This window comes from Gambusia affinis, linkage group LG07 (genome assembly GCF_019740435.1).
Source record: "Gambusia affinis linkage group LG07, SWU_Gaff_1.0, whole genome shotgun sequence".
NCBI lineage: Eukaryota > Metazoa > Chordata > Actinopteri > Cyprinodontiformes > Poeciliidae > Gambusia > Gambusia affinis.
In genome coordinates, this window is record NC_057874.1 from 12,849,702 (window position 1) to 12,873,779 (window position 24,078).

At 40.1% G+C, this 24,078-nt stretch overlaps 1 protein-coding gene across 1 annotated transcript; it reads right to left on the reverse strand.

The window, feature by feature from the left end:
* Positions 1-1,717: 1,717 nt before the first annotated feature.
* On the reverse strand, positions 1,718-14,287 carry LOC122833433 (leucine-rich repeat neuronal protein 1-like). Its single transcript, XM_044120964.1, has 2 exons — positions 13,892-14,287; positions 1,718-4,763 (listed from the first exon to the last, which is right to left on the reverse strand). The coding sequence occupies exon 2, from the start codon at positions 4,590-4,592 to the stop codon at positions 2,448-2,450; it is 2,145 nt and encodes a 714-aa protein (XP_043976899.1). The 5' UTR covers positions 4,593-4,763; positions 13,892-14,287; the 3' UTR covers positions 1,718-2,447.
* Between the last annotated feature and the right edge of the window lie 9,791 nt (positions 14,288-24,078).

Here is a 24,078-nt window from a genome sequence, read left to right on the forward strand (position 1 = left end):
CTCAGCTGTCCAAATCTCCTTCTGGACTGAGTTGTTAAAAGTATTTCTAGCATGCAGGTGCTAGGTAATAAATTGAAATCTTTTTTTTATTATTATTATTATTGTTACTTTAGCAAATCAGTTTAAATAAAACGTATGTACACGGTGATATGTGTGTATATTCTTTATTTCAGTTTTTTTTCTGATGACAATTGAAATCAGTTGCCTAGATAGATAGACTACTACATAAAACGTTTTTTGTTTTTGTTTTTTTTCTTCTTTTTTTAAATTAACACATCAGAGCAGTATTGTACCAAAACATTTTGGAGAACTTCATGCTGAGAAGCTGTTCTGAAATTTCATTTTCCATCAGAGTGCTGGGCATGCCCACACATCCAAAAGTACCAATACCTGACCAAAGTTATTAATAATGTGGAGGACAGGGCAAAAAACTCACCTGGCCTACAACCTCATTGAATCAATGTAATATGGTCAAGAAGAAGCTGAGAGACACCAAAATAAAGTTGATACTATAAACCACAGGTGTCAAACTCCAGTCCTCAAGGGCCGGTATCCTGCAGCTTTTAGATGTGCCTCTGCTGCACCACACCTGAATAGAATAATTAGGTCATTAAGGCTCTGGAGAGCTGATCTACACAAGGAGGAGGTAATTAAGCCATTTCATTCCAGTGTTTTGTACCTGTGGCACATCTAAAAACTGCAGGACAACGGCCCATTAGGACTGGAGTTTGACACCCCTGCTATAAGCAAAGTGTTCGGTGCATATAATGTATGGTCCATGGATAGGTTTCTTTGGACAACATTTCATTTCAGTTTATCTTGTGGAGAGGAAACCCTCCAGCAGAACCAGGCTTAGTGTGAATGACCATCTGTCTCAATCAAGTGAGTCTTTCTACATTAAATGTATATTTTTAGTTGTCTTATGAAAGACCTTTATTTTTTTTTTATTAGCTGTAAGCTGTCAAAATTAACAGGAATAAAAGTTTTAAATATATCACTGCAATAAATCAAAGTAATTGAGTTTGGCTTTTTCAATTTAATCATTAAAATGAGTGGTTATCATTTTAATTTATTCAGACAAACATTAGCTGCAAGTGCTTAATAATTGGTGAACAATCAATCGGTTTTCTGAAAATACATGCCACCGTGACAAATATTTGTTAAGGTAATATATCTTACACCTGTAATTCTAATTAAGTTGTAAAGTAATACTGGATTAAGATATTTCTTGACATAAATGATTTAAAGTCTTTGGGTCAAATTAGACTTTTACCCAAAATTTTCATATCAAAAAAAGAGCCAACAGCAGTGGATCTAAAGTATAGTATTTTTGGAGTTAAGACCCACACATGCAGAATGGTTCTGTAAAGGATTTGAACACAGGACCTTCTTGCTTCGTCCACTGTCAGCCATGTTGTGAGAAAGGCAACAGACCCTCTGATAGGTTTTTCCATCCTCTTATTTTCTTTTTTCCAAAGTTACCAAGTTAGTATGGAAAACACTTTCGAAGATACTACAGGAACTCTGACTGTCTGTGTAGCTGATTTATGTACCGAACTGGTAAAGTTTGAGCTTTGACTATTAAAATGGATCAGTGTAGCAAGTAAAGTGGTTTTTCCTCCAATAAAAGAATCCTCCATAAAACCAATAGCTTTATTACAATGGAGAAACTGGGTGTTAAACTGGTAAATTGACAAGCAAAGAACTCTCAAACATCTGCAAAAGAACAAAATCTTTATTTATCAGTAAGTTTACTTATTACATGTGGGGATGATAAACTAAGCAATTAGTAAACAAAAACTCTAGCCTAAAGCATAAGTAAATGGAGAATAATGTAAAAAAAAAATTCTAGTGCACCTTTGGAGAAAATTCCTAAAGAAACATTTATTTGTAGAATTAGTAGTGTTACACTTTTAGCAAACTAAAGTCCTACTATGTCACAGCAAAAATCAGAAGGTTCAAATTTAGAGTTGATACAACATTACTGCACAACCGCTAACATCCATTAGAGTCTAAACCCTGCAGCCAGCTTTTAATTGAAGTTCTCACAAACCTCTTTATCTATCAGTGCACAACAGATTAATTGTTTTACAAAACAAGAAAATAACAACTTATTCCTACAAATAGTTCAACCCCCTGCTGCTGTATGATTAACTCAAAAACAATGCGAGTCCAAAATGCACCACAGAAACAGAGCAGAGCAACTAAGACAACCTGGAGGCTAAATACAGCTGCCGTCTTGGAGAGTAAAGAACAAACAGTGATATAGATTAAACAAAGGCGATACGCTATACTAATATAAATCCTTCACTTGATCACTCTGCCTCTTAACAGCAAAGCTAAAAATACAAAAAACACTTGCAACCTTATTTTACTTTTGCACCAAAATGGCAAAAGAGTGTCTTATTGTGCTGCTAGAGAGGCGTTAAGCCTCATTAAGAATACCCTCACCACATATAATAACTGCGTGTGGTGTCGACAGGGGACGGTTTCCCCTCTGTGCTGTCTTTGTCCTTCTCTCCATCAGCCTCCCACAGGTTAATGAGTGGAGGGTAGAGCTCGTTAAGAGGGATGGAAGAGGTCTTCAGCATGTACTTCTTCAGTGAGTGGTGGTAGTTTTTCCTCTTCCACTTGCGGGCCATGTAGACACCCACAGTGGCAAGGCTGAGGAAGGCCAAGGCTGTTGACATGACCGCCAGCACAGCCACGCTTGGGTGCTGGTCCGACAGGTCCAGTGCGAAGGTGGTACCCTGTGTTGTGACGTTGACGCAGGACTTGTGTGTCTGCAAGTGGATGTTGGAAACCGTGAGGCATACTTCATACTCTGTGGCAGGTTGAAGGTGCGTGAGGTTGTACTCGTGGACGTCTACGGGTACGCGAGCTGTGTATGTGATGTGGGGGTTGTCGATTTTCATGGTAGCAGAGGCCCATTTCAGGTTGGAGGACAGGACATTTGAGTTGACTTTCCAGGAGATCAGAATTGAATGGGACTCTGTCTGCTTGACGTAGATCTTCATCACCTGAGTGCTGTCAAGCAGGGTCCCGTTTACACGGATTGTGGAGACCCATGTGTCGGCACCTTCTGGGTTCTGTGCCACGCAGGTGTACCTGCCAGAGTCTTCCACCTGCACATGAGATAGCCGAAGAGTCCCCTCGCTGCTCAGGTGGTACCGCTCTGACACAGTGTCAGTTGTGATTTTGGCACCAAGAGGGGTCACCCAATAAATTTCAGGTTCTGGTTCAGCCATTGCCCGACAGTCTAGGCTGACACTCATTCCTAACTCAAGGTTCAAGTGGCTGGGGAAAGTGTCATGAGAAATGAGGGGAAGGCACTGCTCTGTGGAGTCCAGCAGCCTTAACTCTCGGACTCGTTGGCCTCTGAGTTCTGTTGGGGTTGTGCAGAGCATTGCCAGAGGCTCCATGAACCGCACTGTGGACCTGTTCAAACTCATCCACTGAATCACACAGTCGCAGCGTAGTGGATTGCTGTGAATACTGATCTCCCGCAGGTTTGACAGCACCTCCACAATGTGCTGGTAAAGGGCAGTCAGGGCATTATTGTTGAGCATCAGACTCTCCAAAGAGGGCATGTCCCTAAATGCTAATCTATGGATATAAGAAAGCTTTGGGTTGTTGGTAGCCTCTAGTTTTGTCAGTTCTGGTAGGTTGTCCAGAGCATAGCGATCAATGGACACTAACTCCATCATGTTGTTGATGCCCAGCTCCTTAAGGTTTAGCATGTTTCTGAAGTCTCCTTCCTGAATTTTTTTAACTGGATTTTTGTTCAAATCCAGAAATTTCAAGTTGGGAACTTTTTGTAGGGCCAGTTGGGGGATTCTGACCAGTTTGTTGTCATAGAATGATATGCTCTCCAAATTGTCCAAGCCAACAAATGCATTTGGTGGAACATCAGTGAGATCCATCCCAGCCAGAACCAGACTTCTCAACCTTCCCAGTGGTGTAAAGTTCATATCCAGAAGGCCAAGAACTGGGTTTTCCCCAATCATGAGGATCTCAAGGTTAGGAGTTTCCTCAAACCAGCGGCTGTCTATCACATGGAGCCTGTTTGAGTTGAGGTGGAGCCGCAACAGACTGTGTAGACCTGAAAATGCATAGGGGGAGATGGAGCTTATCTGGTTGTGGTTAATGTAGAGTTCCTGGAGGCTGGAGAGGTTTCCCAAGCAGTGATCTGGCAACTCTTTGATCTGGTTCTCCTCCAGATGCAGAGTAGTAAGGTGATTCATGTTTCTCAGACCCACAGCTTCAACATTGGTAAAGTTGTTCTGAGAAAGATCCAGCTCCGTCAGGTTCACCAGAACCTGCAGCTCTCCACTGGTGCGAGAGATGACATTGCTTTGCAGCAGCAACACCTGCGTGTCTGCTGACAGGTTTGTGGGAATGTGTGTCAGTCTCAAGTCATTGCAGTCCACTGTCGTTGCCTCCTTGTATGTTGACTGGGGGGTAAACCAGGGACGGATCTCGCACACACATAAACGTGGGCATTCTTTGCTGCGCACTGGTGACAGACAAGCAAGAAGAAATCCCATGCACAGCAAGACCGGAGGTGGCCAAAGCTGAGAGCCGATTGCCATGCTGGCTACTCTCTCTAAGAGGGCTTAGTGAAGAAGCAGTGTTTGCAAGAAGGATATGAAGGAACACCTCACAAACATCAGTGTACTTTGCTGCTATCAAAGTTGCCTTAGGTTCAGAATGGTGATTCCTAAGCCAGATGGACGAGTTGGTAAAGAAAGGTCACTCCTAACCTAAAAAAGAGAAGAAAGCAAAATAATTATGTGGCAGCAATAAAATAGAGATTATATAAAGTAAAACTCAAAGAAAGCATGAGTTGAATATTCATTATGTCTTACCACAGTTTTCTTTTTACTATATTCTATTTACCTAACGTAATGAGGCAGCATGTATCTCTAACATTGGTTGTGCTTTAGAGTATCCAAGATAATCTGTTTAATTTTAGCTTCCTTGATGAGTTTGCCTCCTGGGAGATTCAGAACAAGTTTTTTTCCTCTCTCTCTTGTTTGATCCGATTGTATTCATACCAGCTTAGTATCGGTTATCAGCTTGAACAAGTGTGAGTGTGTATATGGGGGGGGAGCACAGCCTGCAGCCTAGGCTATGACCCCTTTATGTAACAAGCTTAAAAAGCAGGGAGTTTGGGGACTTTAAATCAACCACAGCTACATAGATGTGGTTGTGGTTGATTAAGAGAAAGGCAGAGATTTATGAAATTAATATCTCTTTACCAGTTTATGACATTACCTATTGCCCCTTGGATACATGTTCAGGTTCTAAAATAATGAGAAATGACAATGATGCAGCATTGCAACCATTATTCTTCAGAGATATTTTTCTAATCTTTCATTTCTGTGCTCGTTAGTACTACGCTACCTAGATCTGTCTACTTAACTGACGGGGTAGGATAAGATACCTTCAGGTACCTTCAGCTGAAGAAATATTTGCTTAAAGCACACAAAACATTGTAGTTTAACTTGACCTATCTGTAAATCTTATTTCCACAACTAATTGCAAAGTAATTTAGTACTTTGCTAAAGTATATAAACTTCCTGAAGTTTCTCACATTTTGTCACGCTACAACCAAAATCTTATGATACACAAAACGCCACTATTGCATAATAAAGTGGAAGAAAAAGACAAAAATAATCTTAGAAATAAGTACATCTGAAAACGTTTTAGGCATTTATATTCAAACCCCTCAGACCCCTTTAATCTGAGGCCTCCAAGTAAAAAATCCAGTCCAGTGCAATGAACGGCCTTAGAATTGAATCTAAATTGTAAATTTTATCAATGCATGTGTAATTTTTTATTAGTATAAATCTAGGCGTTCTGTGGGGATATCAGAAGGCCAAGGAGTTGCAGAGAACTTTCTAATGTTGCATAAAACAGCATCACAACTTTTAAAAATCTCTCTTTTATAAAACTATAATCCCAACCTGACTGTCATGCTTCAGCAGATGTACCCAAGGTGAACCCAAGGTCCAGTGTTTGAGAGGTTCTGTACTGCAGCTTCAAATCTGTCCCTTCTCTAACTCTCCTGAATCAAATAAAGTAGAGATGCTTTTCTTCAGCAGAGATGAGGAAGCAAAACTCTGTTGCAAGACTTGTGTTTTGATGCTTTTAGATGTTCTACGTCAAGGCTGGCTGAAATCTAGGTTCCAGTGTGGGATATCAGAAGGCCAAGGAGTTGCAGAACAGATAATGTTGCATAAAATGTCCAACTGTAACTATCCAAAAACCTTTCCTTAACCTCTAGAACCCGACGGACCCACTCCAAATCAGAGCAGGGCCTCAAAGGGTTAAGGTACATTGACTTTTTTAAGATTCTCCTTTCCTCCCACTGACAAGTATCAGCTGCTCTATGTTGGTCTATCACATAAAATCTCAAAGAATACAGTGAAGTTTTTGGTTGTAATGTGACAAAAAGGGTGTGTGAATACTTTGGTAAGGCACGATATAGGGTTATGTTTGTGTTTGCATGTCTTCACAATGCACCACCCCTCCAAAATGTAATAGGTCTCCCCAGAGATCTCCTGAAAATACAGAAAACTTTCAGAGTAACAAAAATTGTCCAGAAAATTAGATGTGAAAACAGGCGTCAAGGCTGGCTGAAACTGAGCTTTTCCAAAAGGTTCCAGTGTAGGTGAAGACTAAAAATAATTTGGTGACTGCTGCTCTTTAGAGGATGGAGAAACAGGATTGAGCGCAGCAAGTCATCATCTCTTTCTGTCAGAAAAGCAGTCAGTTATGGAGAGATCAATGAGATTCTGATATCTCCACTTGTCAAGAAACAAGATACTAACAACCTTTATCAACATGACAATAAGGAGAGTCTGGGTGCAGCACACGTCCTAAACCTCAGATAGCAGCTTTTTTTACATGATGGTAAGTCAAAATCACTGCTGAGCAGTCTGACACCAAAGTTATGGCTTGATCTGGCTGGGTCACATTATTGAGGGTGTTGGTTCTTAAAAGCACAAAAAAATTGAGTCCTGCAATCATGACTGAAGACATGATTGTCTTCAGTTAACTCAGACGCTTATCATTACGTCCAGTTACTATCTCTAACTCTCTGCCACTGGATGTTTTGTAGTCTACTGGCCATCTGTCAGTTTCTACCAGCCATTCGATGTTTCATTACCACTTTGACAGCTGGTGGTTTAAAGTAATTTCTATGATCTAATCATAATCTACTCTAGGGAAATTTAATTATGCCTCCTGAATGACTATTATCCAGCAGCAGGAGGTTATTTTGCTTGAAACAAGAGTTATATTTTAACACACCTAAAGGTGGATTAGAACCAAAACACATACAAACACCGTGAAATACAAAGTTTCAAAATAATAATATACAATTAGATTAAATCCTACGAGTGCTTTAATGACTATGCATTTCCATAATTTATGAAAAATACATAACTACAAAGAAAAATCAACAACAACAAAAAAACTAGACTGGTAATCAACAGTGCAGAATAAGGCAACAAATTAGCTTCATTGTAAACATAAACAGCAGGCTGTGTTAGTTCCTCCAATGCTATGATCAACTACAAAGGTATTTTTTGAGCTCTTGAGTTATCATTCCTGTCGTAACCTTTTTTTATTTCAAGCTTAATTTCTCAATCTGACCACTGAGCTTCAGTTTCTTGAACAGCCAAAATGTTTGCCTGTAGAAAAATGTATTTTATCACAAATATTTAACAAAGCAAAAACAATACACCAATTGCACATTCTTCTTGCACATTTGCAGAAGAATGTGCAGAAAATAAATAAATAAATAAATATCTGAGCACATTTAATTTCAAACATTGATGATGGACCAAATAGAACATTGATGCTCTGTTCCAAATAGGCTCAGGAGAATGTCAATTATAGCTTCCCATCAACAGCCCCACTGATATTCTGATGAAGAAAACACAGATTGTTTTCCTCATCTATGTGCTCTGGAGTGATTTATTGGCTACTCTACACAAACAGTTCTTCTGCACATTTGAATGAGCAGATGTCCAAAAGCAGCCCAAGAGTTACACAACGGAACAACACTTACTTTACAGAAAAATGTTACCATGGTAAAACAACCAGCACAAGTGTTCAGATCTTATTTTAGCTGTGCTGCCGTTTTTCTGAGTGAGACTGATGCCTGCTGTCAGTGGCTGGACTCTGCAGAGACCCAGTCGCAAACAAACTGAGCTAATTCCCTCAATAGGACTCAAACGCACCAATGGAGTCCGTCAGCTCCTCTTTCCTCCCTCTGTTGGTTTCGATTAAGAATTATTTCTTCTTCCTCTGTTTTAATTATCCATCATCCGGTTTTACAGATGATCCAGCCATGTTTTATTTATCTTAATTACCCATAAATATAGTGCTTTTATAGGCAATTTTTCCGTTCAAATGACTTTATCTCGTCCTCTCTTTCTGCATGCGTTGCGCTGCTCAGATATTAAATCCGAAGAGGCAGGCGGATTAATACCCGCTTTCAATCGGAAGCAATAAAACTCAGACACCTGGCAGCAGGTTCTTTTGGCAGGCTGGTATAACTGTGGGGGTCTGCATCTGCTCCCAGGGATCCCTCACTGTGCTATGTTTTGACCTTACTGACTGTAGGAAGGTTTGCTTAGCACATATGGTTGTTTTCACTGAGGGGCTGTTTGATAATCACTGCAGTGCACAAATTCTCTCTTAGACACCCTCCTGTGCACACTTAGATACCACAGACAGCTCCGCTGAGAGTGGCTCCCTGCCTCTACATTACCTTTGGCTTACAAAATTACAAAAGACTCCCCACATCTTTACAACATCAGTGAACATGGATGGTACATTTATAAACTCAAAGGAAGGTCACCGAGTACTGGAGTCACACCAGATATGTTCAGGCACAGGAATCAGGGAAATCTGTATTAATCTTTCATCTTATGCACATTTTGTTGGCATCAACGCCACACCATTATCTACACTTCTCAAGAAGTACACTGCCTTCTCTGAGTCACTTTGGCATGCAACTGCACACAGAATCCTTAAAAAAAAAATAGGCAGAAAAATCCTCCAACAGTGCCTGTCGGTATTATCCAGTTGACAGTGCGAGCAGAAAGCTCAGCAGCGAGATTTATCTCCTTTTCTCACCAAATCCCTGAGAAGTTTAACTATACAAATACATTATCCATGGTAGAGTTTGCATACATCTGTCTACAGCTACTTCTACACAGTGTCAAGCAAAAGTATTAATGCATTTTTCCATTCAGTCACACTACAATCACAAACGTCTATTTATGTCATAAAAATCTGAAAATATTTTATGTGCATGTTCAAATGTTCAGAATCAAAAGTTCAGTTTCAAGTATTCATGAGTATGTCTACATTTTTCTATTCTTAAAAAAATAGTTCATGTTTTGTCTATCTGAATGGAAAGTGTCTGTGATAATCAATTTTCAATTCTGGCCACAGATTTTGATTTGGATTTAGGTCTGGACTTTGATTGGGCCATTCTAACCAGTGAATATGGTTAGAATGGCAGGACACTGTACCCCATGTTGCCTACTGATCTTTGTATTAGTGTATAAATGTGTGTGTTGTGACTGTAAATGGGTGAATTGCTTTGATAAAGTCAAAGTAACAACATAAGTGGTTGGTATGACAAGAAAAGCAATTCAGTTTGTTTACCACTAATGTTCACTTTCCCAAGCCTGTCAGTTCAGGTTCTGGTTTGGAGATGTGCTACATTTATTTAGATAAGATTTTATTACCTTACTTCAAACTTCTCCGCAACATTGATCTGTTTGATATGTCTCTTTGTCTTTGTGATGCTGGTTGATCACAAATGTTCTCAAATAAACCGCTAAGAGCCACCTGTTTTCCAATTAGCTAAATTATGACCTTTATAAATTGCACTCAGTTTCAGTTAGGGGCCTCAGTGTAGCAAACTACAAATGAGCTCCATAACTTTCACATTTATATTTGTAAAAAGGTAAAAACCATGCAATATTTTCCTTCCAGCCAAATGCAATAATCACAGTTTGTCTTTGCAATATGATAACCTTACTTATCATAAGTCCAAAGGGTGTGAATAATTTTCAGAGGTTCTTTGCAGGTAAAATTTGTGCTCAGTTCAAGCCTGCTCCCAGGCTTTTGCAACGAGGTTCATAACAAGGTTCATAACAATGTGAATGTGGGACTCTAATGAGGCCTCTCTGCTTCATAACATGCTACATCTGATAAACACAGTTATCAGGCAACGGGGCGACTCGGAGCTTAACAATACAGAGAGCAGGACAATCAGTGAGACTAAAGAAGCTCTAGACCTGCTGTCAGATCCAGAAGCACTACTATTCAGATTGAAAGATCAAAGTACACAACCTTCTACGTGGAGCCTAGACAACATAGCAACAATAAAACTGCACCAACACAGGCAGGAGAGCCCTGGGACGATGGCACTTAATATTTCTCACAGGAGGACCAGCTTTCTCCCATCTGTTTCTGGGGTTTGTTGTCATACTGGGTGCTAAGTGAAAGAGAATCAGCAGCTCCCAGGCATGACATTGTCATGGTGACAGCTATGCCACAGGCTTTAATGTTTGGTAACCAAATAAGAAGCAGACATGAGGAGCTCATATGGTGCCATCACTTCTGCAAGAAGGTGACTGCAGCAGTACTCATGCAAAACACAACAGGAAATATGGCCCCGTGCATCAAGCCTCGTCATAAACCCAGCCAGTAAATGTTGCAAGATCTTTCAGAAGATGCTGTATTTTTTTCAGCTGTAATTATGTGACAATAAATTAAGGCGAAGAAGTAAAAACATTCCATGATGTTCCTCGCTGCCCTGCCTGGGCAGTAGTCTGCTTCTGCTCCTTTAGTGTGCAGGCGTCTCACTTCACATCACAGACGGCTTTGCTGCAGCTGCTGATAGCGGAGGCACAAAGCCGAGGAGGAGGAGACGGACGCGTGTCCACTCTGTCAGAAAAAAGAAGGATGGAGAGCTCTATTTCAGCCGGAAGGTCGCGAGAACGAAAGTGATTAACTGAAGGAAGAACGACAAAGAAAGTCCTCAAGCTATATTTATAGTGAAAGGGAACAAATTATCCCGCAAACTTGAACAAAGCCTCTCAAGACTCCACCGAGGTTTAAAAGTTGCAGGGCAGCAAATTGTCTCTGGATTTTCTATTTACTGCAAATCCATACGGTTGCCTTATTTCCCTGTGGATCCAAGATGGATCTTGACACAATTTTTCTTCTCTGGCTTTAATCTTTTTTCTCCACACTTTCTGCCCTCGTCCTCTCCATCCATTTTAAAGGTCCCTTTTCAGTCACAATGTCTGTGAATACTCAATATGTTGTCAGAGTTGCACTGATCAATCATGCTTCAGTGCCAGTTTCCAGTCTCTGGAGGATCCAGGCAGAGTTAGTATGCATGGAGGTAATCAGCCAGTGTACAACAGATCATCCAAGAGCAATAACAAATTTGGTGAAAAAAGAAGATTTTGAATCATCTATCTTTATTAAATAACTGTATAAAAAAACTAAACAAGCAGAAAAATCTGACCAACTATAAATAAAGTTAGCTTGATTGACTTAACAGGATCAGTATTAGTCTTAACATCAACTCATAACTGATCATCCATCTTTAAAACTTCATCAAAAATGCGCATTAGACATGCCTGTGGTAACGATGCAATTCAGAAGGATTGCACACAATCAGGAAATCATGTAAGTGCAATAATGTTGTTGCATACTGGACTGAGGATTTCCGCTATGCTTCAGCCACATTTTGAAAATCCCTGGTTGTCTTTTTTTTTATCACATTATTGTCCTCACCACTTCTGCAAACAAACTACGTGTGAGTTTTATCATCTTAGCTACTATAAAATATACATCACATCACGTTTGGGCAAAGATGGCATTAAAGGTCTATCCAAGAAGCCAAAGATATCAAAGCAAGCAGAACTTGCATGCATGTCATTTAGATTACAAAGTTATATTCAAAATGGGTTATGATATTGCACCTCTCAATAGTGTGATGTCAAATTCAATTCCTGGAATGCTTTCCTGCTCTATTTCTCTGGAGCAATTTTAGAAAGGAAAATTTGCAATGGCAAAACAAACGCAGCCCAGAAGTATGGATTTACAGCAGGAGATACCAAAATAGCAAGTTTTCTAAAGCACACTGAAGAAATCTGTGCAAGTTCTGTTTTGCGTGTGTTCATGCCGGTGACATCACAGGAGGATCAAGAATCAAACTGTAAACTCACATTAGAAAAAAGTATGGTCAAAATACAGGTAAACACGTTTGATTGGGAAATTTAAGTTAAAACATGCAAACAAAGGGTAAAAAAAACCAAGAACAATATAAGTGCACATACTCTGTTGCCTTTTGTGATGTCACCACAGGCATATGTGCCTGCATGATTGCTTATGTAGAGGTAGATTTTATAAACAATATTTCTTAACAAACAGAAAAAGAAGAATGTGCCATATGGTTTCATAGGTGCTAAAATATAGCCAGAGTGACTTTGGCAGATTTTACTGAGGAGGTTCGATATTGGCTTTAACAAATCCTCAACTTGTGGAAATAAGTCAAAAATAACGAAACAGAAACGTCTCATTTATTGTTACAGAAACACAAACTCTCCATCAGTGACGTCAACCTCACAAAAACAAAACAAAACAAACAAAAAAACCATCCAAGATCTCATTCTCAGCTGGGGGGAGGTCAGCCTGTTGCAGACTTGCCTCTCCTCTCCACTGCTGTGGGAACCCAGACAGGAGAACATGCTGCAGAGTTTGGCCTATTGCGCACAATGGCTCCGATCCAAAACACACTCAGACACACCAGGTTGTGTCTTTGTTGGGGAATTTTCTCACACTCCTCCCCAGGGCCAGAGGAGCTACGTCACAGAACTGTGAGCTCTCAGCCTGGGGGAAGGTGGCAAAACCTTGTGAACTATTGTGAGTCTGGGCCACCGGGTGACATCTGCATCAGCTGTGTCCCTTTTACACACAAGGCAAAAAAGCAGGAGGCAAAGTTGAACTCTTAGATGTGCTGGTTTACACACCTACTCTTGACTATGTGGAAAAATAAACAGCTACAGTGTAGTAACAGGTGCCTCCCAGTGAATTAGAACCAATCAAAGCCCTTCATAATGAAAAAGTGTGAGCCAAAATATACAAACGTCTACATTTCTGTAAACCTTCTGCAGAATAAACAACATTCATATTAAGTTCCCTCCCCCGCCACCTTTGCCTCAGAATCTGACATCTGCTGACTTCTTTACTAAGAGGGAGGCAAACAGATAAGCTGCTACACAGCTGTTCCAGCAGAGCTCTGCACCGGGAACTGATGCTGTGGTTTATCTGCCTGGACCAACTGGTAATAATGGTGAGCTGTGAGGAAACGCATTCTCACACTCATAGACTATCATTTGTACTTTTTTTTTTTTTAATGGCAAGCTCAACATTTTACACCCCAACGTAGCGCACAGATTTGCTCCACGTTGTTCTTTGTTTCCTCTTCTCATCTCGGCACAATGAGAAATAAGAATCCACTACAGGGCGCAGCATGACTGCAAACTGTGTGTTCAAATTTACAAGAACAAGCAGACGCACATGTTGCTGAGAAATTGTGTGCAATTGTACATGCGTAAAAATGTGGGGTTTAAATAAATAAATAAATATAGACATTCGCTTTAAAACACAATGACTTATTGTTTGATTTCATCTTTGCTGATCAGTTCACTTATCCAAACGCATAAATCAAGTATCTATCTTTTAAAAAGCCTCAGTACAGCAAGAGGAAATTCACAAATGCAGAAAATATTCCAAACAAAAACATTTGAGCACAGGCACAGAGCGAACAGATGGCACTCACCTGTGAAGCGCCGTATCCTCTGTAAATACGCAGGAATGCTGCAGGCTACTGTATGTGACACTAGTCAGCCTCCATGGCGTACGGAGGATGCGCGAAATGTGCAATTGCTAGTTCGGTGTGTAAATAGTCGGGATGGTAAAAAAAAAAAAAAAAGAAGAATCAACAACAAAACACACACAACCCAAAAAATAACAAAAAAGAAAAAACTGTAAAAGTGGATGCAACAAAATCCGTCCCCACTTCAGACACGATGTTGCAAACACAACGATGCCCCAGCAGTTTCCAGAAAACGCACAGATGCCTCCCCACGCCCCTCCCTCCTCCCCGCTCGCCCACCCTGCGCAGGTCAGCTGGACTAAAAACCGCCTGACACTCACTGCTAAGTCCGAACCTCAACATCTGTTGTGACACCGCTGCCATGGGAACAAAAGTCCCACCCTGTGGCGTTGCGATGAAGGAGTCATTGACTTTCTGAGCGCTCTGACAGGCTGACCTGGGTTCCGAGCTGCTCACTTTTAGGCTGGGTTCGCGCAGCGGGTCAACATCACCGACATGTTTTTTTTTGTCTTCGTTTTCCTTTAAGCTTGAAAGAGGATGCTGCGGAGGATTTCAACAGACACTTGGCGCCAAGACGCCAAACATAATCTAAATTTAATGACCTGCTACTTAATGATTCGTAATTATTATTGGAATGGACTTCAAAGTGGATCTCATGCATATTTCTTCCTATAAGAACAGACACGCACTCATTAGGACCTGGATTTAGATGGACTGTTTTCCCTCAGTGGCGACTTATCTCACTCCACAGGAATCTTCCTCTGAAGTCAATACATGTTTAAACACACACACACGCGCACGCACCCACACGCACACACACCTTTAAATGCAGCATATAACGACTTTATTATAAACTTTACACAGGAAATTAAGAGTTGTCTCTTGTCTGTGCATATTTATATCTAAATTAACCATGCAGCTCTTTGAACATCAGTTCACACATACACAGCTAATTACAGTGTGATCTAGTTCTCCAGCTAGTCAAAGCAATCAGGAAGTCAGCCGCTCTGTTCATGTTTCAGCTACTTCCTGGACTCCGTGCATTATGTATTTAGATTTTTACACATTCAACCTTGGTATCTGACAGGCAAGGTGGAAAATGAAAAGAAACCGATGCAGTTGTGAAAAGGGTAAACTGCCCAGCTTTTTGTCTGTGAGCAAGCAAATTTTGATGATCTGAAACCCTCTGAACATTTAAGAGTGACAAATCCAGAAGAAATCTGGAGTGGGACAAAGACATTTTCTCTGCACTGTGTGTTTTGCGGCAAATATTTATACGTATAAATCACATCTTAGTAAAACTGCAGGGTGGGCGGGCCTGCTATAATTTGATCACAGTAAAGACCTTATACAGTTGATTCAGCATTCACTGTGGGCATGCGTGTGTGTGTGTAGGTGTGTGTGGGTGTGTGTGTGTATATGTCTGCGTGTGTATGAGTGCGTGCGTGTTCCAGCTGGCAAAATCATAATTTCCCATCATTAACCTGCAGCTCTTGTGGTGTGGTTGCCGTGGCAACTCCTCCCTCTCTGGGAGAGGCGATGCAGCACATCCGCACCGGTTTATTAGATTTCTGATCACACAGCTCCTTCCACATGGCCATCTGGGAAAAACAAGTGAACGAAGAAACGTGTGCCCTCCGCTTTACCTTCTGCAAGCCTTTGCGTTGTGGCGCTGCGAGACAAGGAGATTTGTATTGTTTTTTTATTATTGTTTTTTATTTTTTGGCAGCGTTTGCTTTCAGTCACGCTAGCGTGGAATGTAAAGTACGAAGCGAGAAGATGAATGGTGGGATGAAAATACACTACACAGTGAAAAGTAGATAAAGACGCACTGAGACTCTCTGCAGCAGCTGAACTGATGAACGCCTCCTCCGCCTTTTGGCAGAAAGTCTCCGTCTGAGTTCATCCACAGTTTATTCGCAGCACATGCTCGACATGAAGGACTTTGACTTGCTGAGATTATTGTAGATCCGGAAGATGCTAATTAAATGTTCCTGATCAAATTGGCAGCTTGATGAACCTGGAACAGAGGACTGCGGGCAAACATGTAGCACATTTGCAACCTTGTTGTACATCACAATTACACCATTATGACCAAAACCACCTTCTGCCAGGCTCCCGACAACACTGTTGACAGAGTGCACATGGCGTTACAGTCCACACAACAGCCGCACACGCATTCCCGCGCACTCATCTGAGTCCATGTTTGGCATGGTTCATGCTGTCTAATCTGCAGAACTGATGAAATGTAGACAGGCGTTAGACACAGACAATCTGATGCACTCTGATACAAATGAAAGCTGTCTGAGAAGCTCAGCACTCAGCCGGCTCAGCATTATCATAAATTTAGCATAATACGCTCCAGTAAATTTTATGGAAGGAGCTTTATATTTAATTGCTTACATTCAGTGTTAAGGAGAAGGCTTTGGTGTAGAGTTTGTTTTGGTGAAAAGCTAAGAATATTACTCCTCAGACTTATAATGTATAACAATCTGAGATGATTGGTATGCATTTGTATTTTGATAATCGTCTTCTGATAGACCAACGAGCACAGGTCAGGGAAGAACTTGTGAAGAGCTTTAAAGCATTGATAGCTTAGAAAACAATATCGCGTGCTCTCATTGTTAAATCTCTATCCACAACTGATTGTCTACTTGATCTAACAGGATGTGTGCAGCAGTAATCTGAGAAGCAAACAGAGCAGTAGAGATTATGTACTTCTTATTTAATGGAAGCATGGTACGATTGCTGGAAAAAAACACACAAAAAAACAAGAGAAAGTCCAGCTTGAAGTTTGCTAGAAGTCATTTTTGGGACTCAAAATGGTGAAAAACTAACCCTGAACACAGAGTTCCTTTTGTGGAACATGGCGGTTGCAGCATCATCCTGTGGTAATGTGTTTCTTTAGCAGCATAGTAAAGCTGGTTAAAGTTAATGGGATAATGGGTGGATCTGAATACACTGTAATTCTGGAAGGCTGCAAAAGACTGAAGACCAGACAGAGCTGCAGTAGAATAGGCTAATAATCTTTTTTTTGTTGTTTTTTTTCTGGTTCCACATATCAATGCAAAACTGGCCATGTCATTTCTGCTGGTCTGTGTGCAGAGCAGAGCGTGTCTGTGCTTGTTTTCTGCTCATCGTCAGGCACAGCTGGGAGGCTTGATTATCCTCAGCTGTAGCTCATCAGAGGAACTGCAGAAAAGAGTAGAGAGAGTTTGCTCTCTGGGTTTACTCCATAGCTGCTGAGAAAGGGCGTCTTCCTAGTTACTAACCTGTTGCTCTTGCTCCTTGTTTTCCAAACATCTTTTGGAGGTTTGCTCAAATCAAGCCCTCACTGGCTACTGAGAAAATGAAGAAAAAACTATGATGTTCTACTCTCTAATCTACTGACATCTGCTTTGGCTGAAATAACTTCAGTGAAATGTTTCTACCAGTCTCTTTCTGTGGATACATGCACTTTCATATTAACAGTAGCAGAAGACTGCTGTTGGTTCAGCTGTGAGTGGTTCTGTTAGCATCTTACCCAATGCTCCAGAGGCAGAGCTTTGAGCAAATAGGAGGCACAATGCATAAGCAGGCAAGTGGTTGCCATGGGAGATTTAAGGGTTGTTTTTTTTTTAATAAACATACATGAATGAGCGTAAACGATGCTCTATGTATGATATGTGACTATGACTATAATTATGACCCATAAACATAATTTAGTGGCAGGTCATAGATTAAAGAACATAACAGAACCCCTGACAGTAAGAGGGTCAGTGCTTCTGTAGTGCTGAGGCGAGTGTCTTTCTGCTCCGTAAAGCATCAGCTTTACTCCACTTGTCTTCTTGGAGATGATGGTCATTGCAGTTCAATACAAAGATTTTTATAGGGTGTCACTGATGCAGCTGTTCTGTTCAGATGGCTTGCAGATTGGCAATGCTTAAAGATAAACAGTTTTTGGATTTGAAGAGTATAAGAACAAATTATCCATAAACCCAAAGATTTACCACATCTAAGCTTCAGTAAGATTAGGTGACATTCTAGTATATTGAAAGGAAAACCTGTTTTGTTCTTGTACAACAGTCAAGACGAAGGATATTTATCGGTGATTGAAGAATGTGTTGCACTTCCACAGGTTCTTAAATTCTTTGCTTTTTGTTTACTGTTTCCACCGGTCAGTCAATAAATCCATCAGAGTCTTGTCTGGATTGAAAACATACCCGGCTTTGTCTGACATTCCAGGGAGAACTGAAAATGTGACTTTCGTCGTGTGATCACTGCAGGGGAAAAAAATGATCTCTTTAGCTTCATATGTTCATTCTGGAAAAGGAAAATCTCCCCATCCTCCATCCTTCTGCCTCCCTGCTCGCTCCCCCCCTCTCTCCTGCACCAGCTGAACAAAGACAACTGCTCTTTGTTGGCTTCATGCTCTGTGTGAGACTGAGGGCCAGCAGCTTTTCACTGATACCAGAAGCAAAGATAGGAGCATTCAGCAGAAAACAATGTAATACTCCAAAACATTTTTGGCCTTGAGTCTCTATTTAGATCCCAGGTGCCTTTTTCAGATGTTTTCAAAAGAGATAAGAGTTAAGAGAGCTGAAGCAGCTGTCTGAATGAAAGCGCTTCAATCAGCACCTTTTCTTGTTTAAACCACTTTTTTTTCACATATTCTGCCACTTTCAGTCCTTCAGCTTAAAAACATCAGATTTTCAAAGAAATGCTGCTTTTTTTTTCCTAGTCAGAAATCTGAGAACTTGTCAGAATCCAACTACAAAGCACTTCATCCTTACATCCTAGCATTTTTTTTATTACTATTGAACTCTTCAAATTGACTTTTTAGAAATCTTGTTTTCTCTCTCTCTTTAAATTGTTTTCCTTTCTTTCCCTCCTATTTTTGTTGTTCAAAATTTTGTTCAAAAACAAGTAAACATTCATTCGTACAAAGGAGAAACTGCTGCCTGTCTAAGTGGGGGAGAAAATCACAGAGGGTAAACATACAACAAGAGGGGAATGGATTTTGCTTAGGAGGAAAAATGAGGAGTGATGGAATTTTTTTCCCCTCTGTTGCCACACCCAGTTGGGAACCAGTTTGCTCCGGGCTGGTGAGCTGCTTTACCAGGCTGGTTAATTGAGGAGGGGGCTGTGCAACATTTTTTTTGTCTATAGTTGCAAGAAAAACAAGCACATTTTGTCTTTTCTTGTTGGGTTATCCTACCAGTTACCCTATATATATATATATTGCCTTGTTTGGAAGAATAAAAGGGGGCTTTTATAATTAATAATTTCCGTTACACATGGAGAATGCATTATTAATTGCAGATGTCAGATTGAATTCTCTGCATAAATGTTGCACAGTACAGCAGAGGCTCTCTGACAGAGGACAAATCCTGCAGAGTGTTTCAAGTCTTGTGGTGAATGGGATAATTTAGCTCCATTTCCAGGCTGACTTAATGCTAATAGATGAAGAGTAAAAGAGCAAGAGGAGAGAGGGCGGCCATCGGCACTTATAAATCAAGATGATTTCGGAGGAGGACGAGGAAGATGATGTCAAGAACGGGGAAACCTATACGTGAAAGTGCTTCGCCGAATGGCCAATCTTCACATGTTCAGTTGTTCTGTTACAAAACTAACAGAGACGCTCAGATGTCCTCTGAGTCAACATTGACGTCGTTTTTAGGGATCAATCAGCAGGTGAATCATTTAAAGTCCGCAACGCAGCATCACGTTTGTAGCTAATTGCAAACTCAGGATCCAGCAGACTAATTGGCACACATTTGGGATTTTCGTAAAAGAAAAAAAAAAAGAAAAAAGCTTCCTTAGGTTAGATCAATACAGGCATGTCTTCAAAGAGACACAGTCCAGCAGCATTTCAGCCCTTCTGAGCCTCATTATGTTTGAATAATTAACAGATTTTAAGAAAACAAACAGAGTGGCCCTGTTTCTGTCCTCGACGTGTGGAGACACATTGTTCTGTCTTTGTAAGGGTGGCTCTAATGTGCCAAAAGCAACCAAGCACAGCCTAAGCTTACAGTCACGTCTCCACTAATATAAAAAAGGAGAACATCCATTAAATATTTAGTTTTTATCAAGGAATGTTCACATACGAATGTATGTTCTTGATTTGTTTTATTCATATCTGAAAAAGAAAGCGATTTAAAAATATATACCTCCCTTCAATGATTAGAGGTTACCAATAAACCAATAACCAACAAAGGTTAAAACTTTGGCTCATTTCACTTGGTCATGTCAATAACTATTCAAATGTCAGTTGATTTGAGTTTTAAAACTGAACAAAAGATGTGTTGGATCCTTGTTATGTGTATATGTATTCAGATCTGCTCCAATTAGAATTTTTTCTATTACATTTTTTACAGATGGTCTCTAAACAAGCAGCCCCCGACCCCCGATGCTCTGACATATACTCTGTGATGAAAAGGATGAATCATTCTAGGTTTCCATAGCTGGACATCTGCAGTATTTCTGGGGTTTTCAGTTGTTTAATTAAACTGCAATACAATCAGTTGCCTTTAAAGCTCACATAAGGAACCAGATTCTGCCTCCACCACTGGTTAGGTAATTGTAATCTGCTGTATCTGAAGCTGACACCAAAACTGATAGCAGTGCAGGGAGCCTAGGGGTCAGTCGGTGTCACCAAGCTTGTTCAGGTTCTGTTTGACATGCAAATACAAGACCTTTTCGCCGGTGACCCTGAGATTGAGTCAGCTTTTGTGCTGAGATACAGACAGAAAAAGCAAATTCACTCATATCGGTGTCGGCGTCCTGTGATCCTCCACCTCATCTCCCCTCAGCTGAAATACCCACATCCCACCCTCCCTATCTCCCAATGCCGCTGTTCTTGTCACTCATCACATCCAGGCAAACATGAATTTAAGATATTAATGAGCTCATCTGACAAGAACAGACACACACAGTGGGACAATGTGGAACAGCTGGAAACAAGCCATAATGTTCAATTTACAATCTTCTTATGAGCAACGTGAACTGCTATGTGACCTAAATCCTCTGGACAGAAATTTAAATGTTTTGTTCCCTATGCTCTCTCCTTTAGAGGAAGACAAAATGAGTGATAACCTATATTTTATTTGAAATCCTATTTAGCTTACATCACAGGTAATGTCCCGACTGCCCAGCTGAAGCTCTGTTGTTTTCACTTTAGCCAAGGATCTAATGAAGGAAGAAATCCACAAACAAATAGCTATTTGAAACTTAATCACACCCATAAAATACTATTATATTTTTATTTTTACTTTTAAAAATAACCTTTTTCTGTTTCCTACAATCAGTTTCGACTTCTAAAGACATGATATTATTGACTCTGTGACAAAAATAGGTCATTTGCATGCATGCTGCTCTTCAGCAGTGCAACTAAATATGCACACACACATACACACGCACACACACACACACACATGTCCTTGTACTTATATGGGAAGTGAGGAGTTTTTAATTGACTTTCATTTATTTTAGTATCCGCATTTATGTCTAACCCACTTTTTCCCGAGCCACATCCATTACTAGTCTATTCTTCACCCTGACCAAAACTTAATTTACACTATAGCTCTAAATCTAACCAGTAGATGATAGATAAAAACAACTCAGAATAAGACAATTTAAAAATATCCATTTTCAAATACTGTTATTCTCTAATTGTGCAATTTGCTTTTCCATCTGTCTCAAACCCGCATTCACATTAACATGTATTAAAGTCTATAGATCTGGTACCAAATATCCAAAATTATTGCACTATTAAATGACTTATTACGCAACTGCAGGTTGAAAACTATTTCAGCAATGTTTTAAGATCCAACAACTACTCAGATTAACGGTAAAGTTATGTTAAGTGACAAAGGAAATAAATGAACAGAAACCTCCATTAGCTGATATGAGTAACTCCAAAATGAATACAATATGGAGGAAAAAAGTTATAGATACAGAGGCATGGTGAAATAGTAAAAGACAACAACAAATGGATGACATCCATTCAATCACATCAGATGAGATAATCTAAGATATAATATGGCCTAGTCAGCAGAACGATAGTGTTATTAAATATTATCACACTCCACTGCCTTCCACATCAGAATGTAACTAGGGACACATTTCTGCCATTTGACTCAGAGCCAAAAACTCTGCACTCATGCCAGACGACGTACTTGAGTCTGTCAACCAATGGAAATGAGACAGTTTGTTCATGCATCCCTCTAGTTCCCTGGTGGAGAATATGGTTCCATTTGGTATTTAAATGGGTCAAACTGTAGTGATTTATTCATGTTTTGAGTCCTTAGTGCCACTCCTCTTGACAGGCAAGCGCCGGGCTCACCCGCCTCTGAACAGAAAAGCTTCTTGATTTTCAGCCTTTCATCACCCAAATGCAAATATTCTTGCAAACAATTTAAAATGTATCACCAGCAATTCTTGGAGGTCTTTGAAAAATATTAATGCATCAGAATTCTTTTTTACAGTGTCACATTATAACTGTAATAGAGTACTTTATTGTGTTTAACTGTGATGAACCAATACTGTGTTTCGATTCATTGTAAGCTGGAAGGAAAAAGATATGACGTTTTTAAATAGTTTTAAAACAAAAATCTGAATAGTGTGGCATGACTTTGCAGTCAGCCTCATCAGTCAAAATTTATTAAACCATCTTTTACTAAACTATAGTAGCTCTGACTGAACATTTAGGGTTGTTCTCTCTAGAAACAATTTTTTTCAGATACTAATAAGATTTCTTTTAGGACTGCCCTGTATTTAACTCCACTCATCCTTTCCATTAAGTTTGTCCAGCATTCCTCTGTCTGCTGAACAAAAGCATAATACTTCCACCACCATGTTACCATTAAATTGCTGTGTTACAGATGTATTTTTCCCCACTCCATGTAGTGCATAAAACTATGTGTAGTTTATGTTTTTTTTTTGCCAGTTGCCCTGGAATGCACCATGCTGCAGTCATATAAAGCCCTGTGGGGAGCAAAAGATGATGAATCAGCCCAAATACATAAGTGATTCTGAAGGATTAAACTGAATAGAAGACAAAAAGCAATTTTAGAGCATTTTTCCCAAGCAATTATTTTATTATCAGTAGAGAACAACTGTCATTATCCCAAGATAGATTCAAATTATATATAGCAGACCACTGATGGCTTTGGTACAATGCAAAACACTGGACAGAAACACATTTTGGAAAAGAATAGCTGATTCTTGGAGAGCTAAGAGCACTTAGCAATGAAGAACAAAAGAATAAAAACTGATGCAAACACAACTATTGAACACCTGCTCTGACGCTGTCAAAGCTCTGTTGTTCTCCTTCTATCAGCAAGCTTTCCTGGAAGTGCAGTTGTCCAAACTATCAGAATATCTCTTTGTTATCTTTAGGCAGATATTTCTGCTTTCATGGACTCCAGGTCACCTGTGGCAGTGAGAGAAACAAGAGAGAGCTGCATTTCTCACTGTCCTCAACCATGCAGCTGTTAAACTGCACAGCACTATAGGCCAACATTTTTTGGTAAATAGTTCTCCAACATTTCACCTGGTGAACTAAAGATTATATAAATGTTCCCTACTTACTTTCCTTAGAAAATTGAATCCCTGAAACATTAAGCCTGATTCAAAGAGATAAGCAAAATCACCAGAACTACACAAAGTGTTCACAAAAGGCAAAAGAGCAAATTACAAACCACAAATAATGAGATTCAGTTTGACCCAGAAGAACACAAATCATTTTCTCAGTGATTAATTTATGGAAGCCTTGTCTAGATTTTCTTGTTTCACTTTGGTTTAATCCTCATTCTGCATCAGTATGCAAAAAAAAAAGAAAAAAAGAAAACCAGTAAGTCCTGCCAGAGGCATGTTTAAGGCCTGGGAAGTCCACAGTAATTACACTAATATGCCCCCTCTCAGCAGGATCATTTGTTTGGTTTCCAAAAGGGCCGACCAGATGGTCCCCTGAGCCCAGTGTTTCTCCATATTCATGAGCTAAAGTTTGACCCTGACACCTCTGAAGGGCTGACCTCTAACCTGGACTCTTTAGGGCATCAATAGGACATAGAAGACAGCTGAGGGAGAAGCATTGCACCAGGCATAACAAAACCCCACCTCCAGCATGGATGAGTGCCAGACCCCTCTGA

What these genes read in the sequence shown, in the direction of transcription:
- LOC122833433 (XM_044120964.1), bottom strand. Translation starts at nt 4,592, where the DNA reads ATGGCAATCGGCTCTCAGCTTTGGCCACCTCCGGTCTTGCTGTGCATG.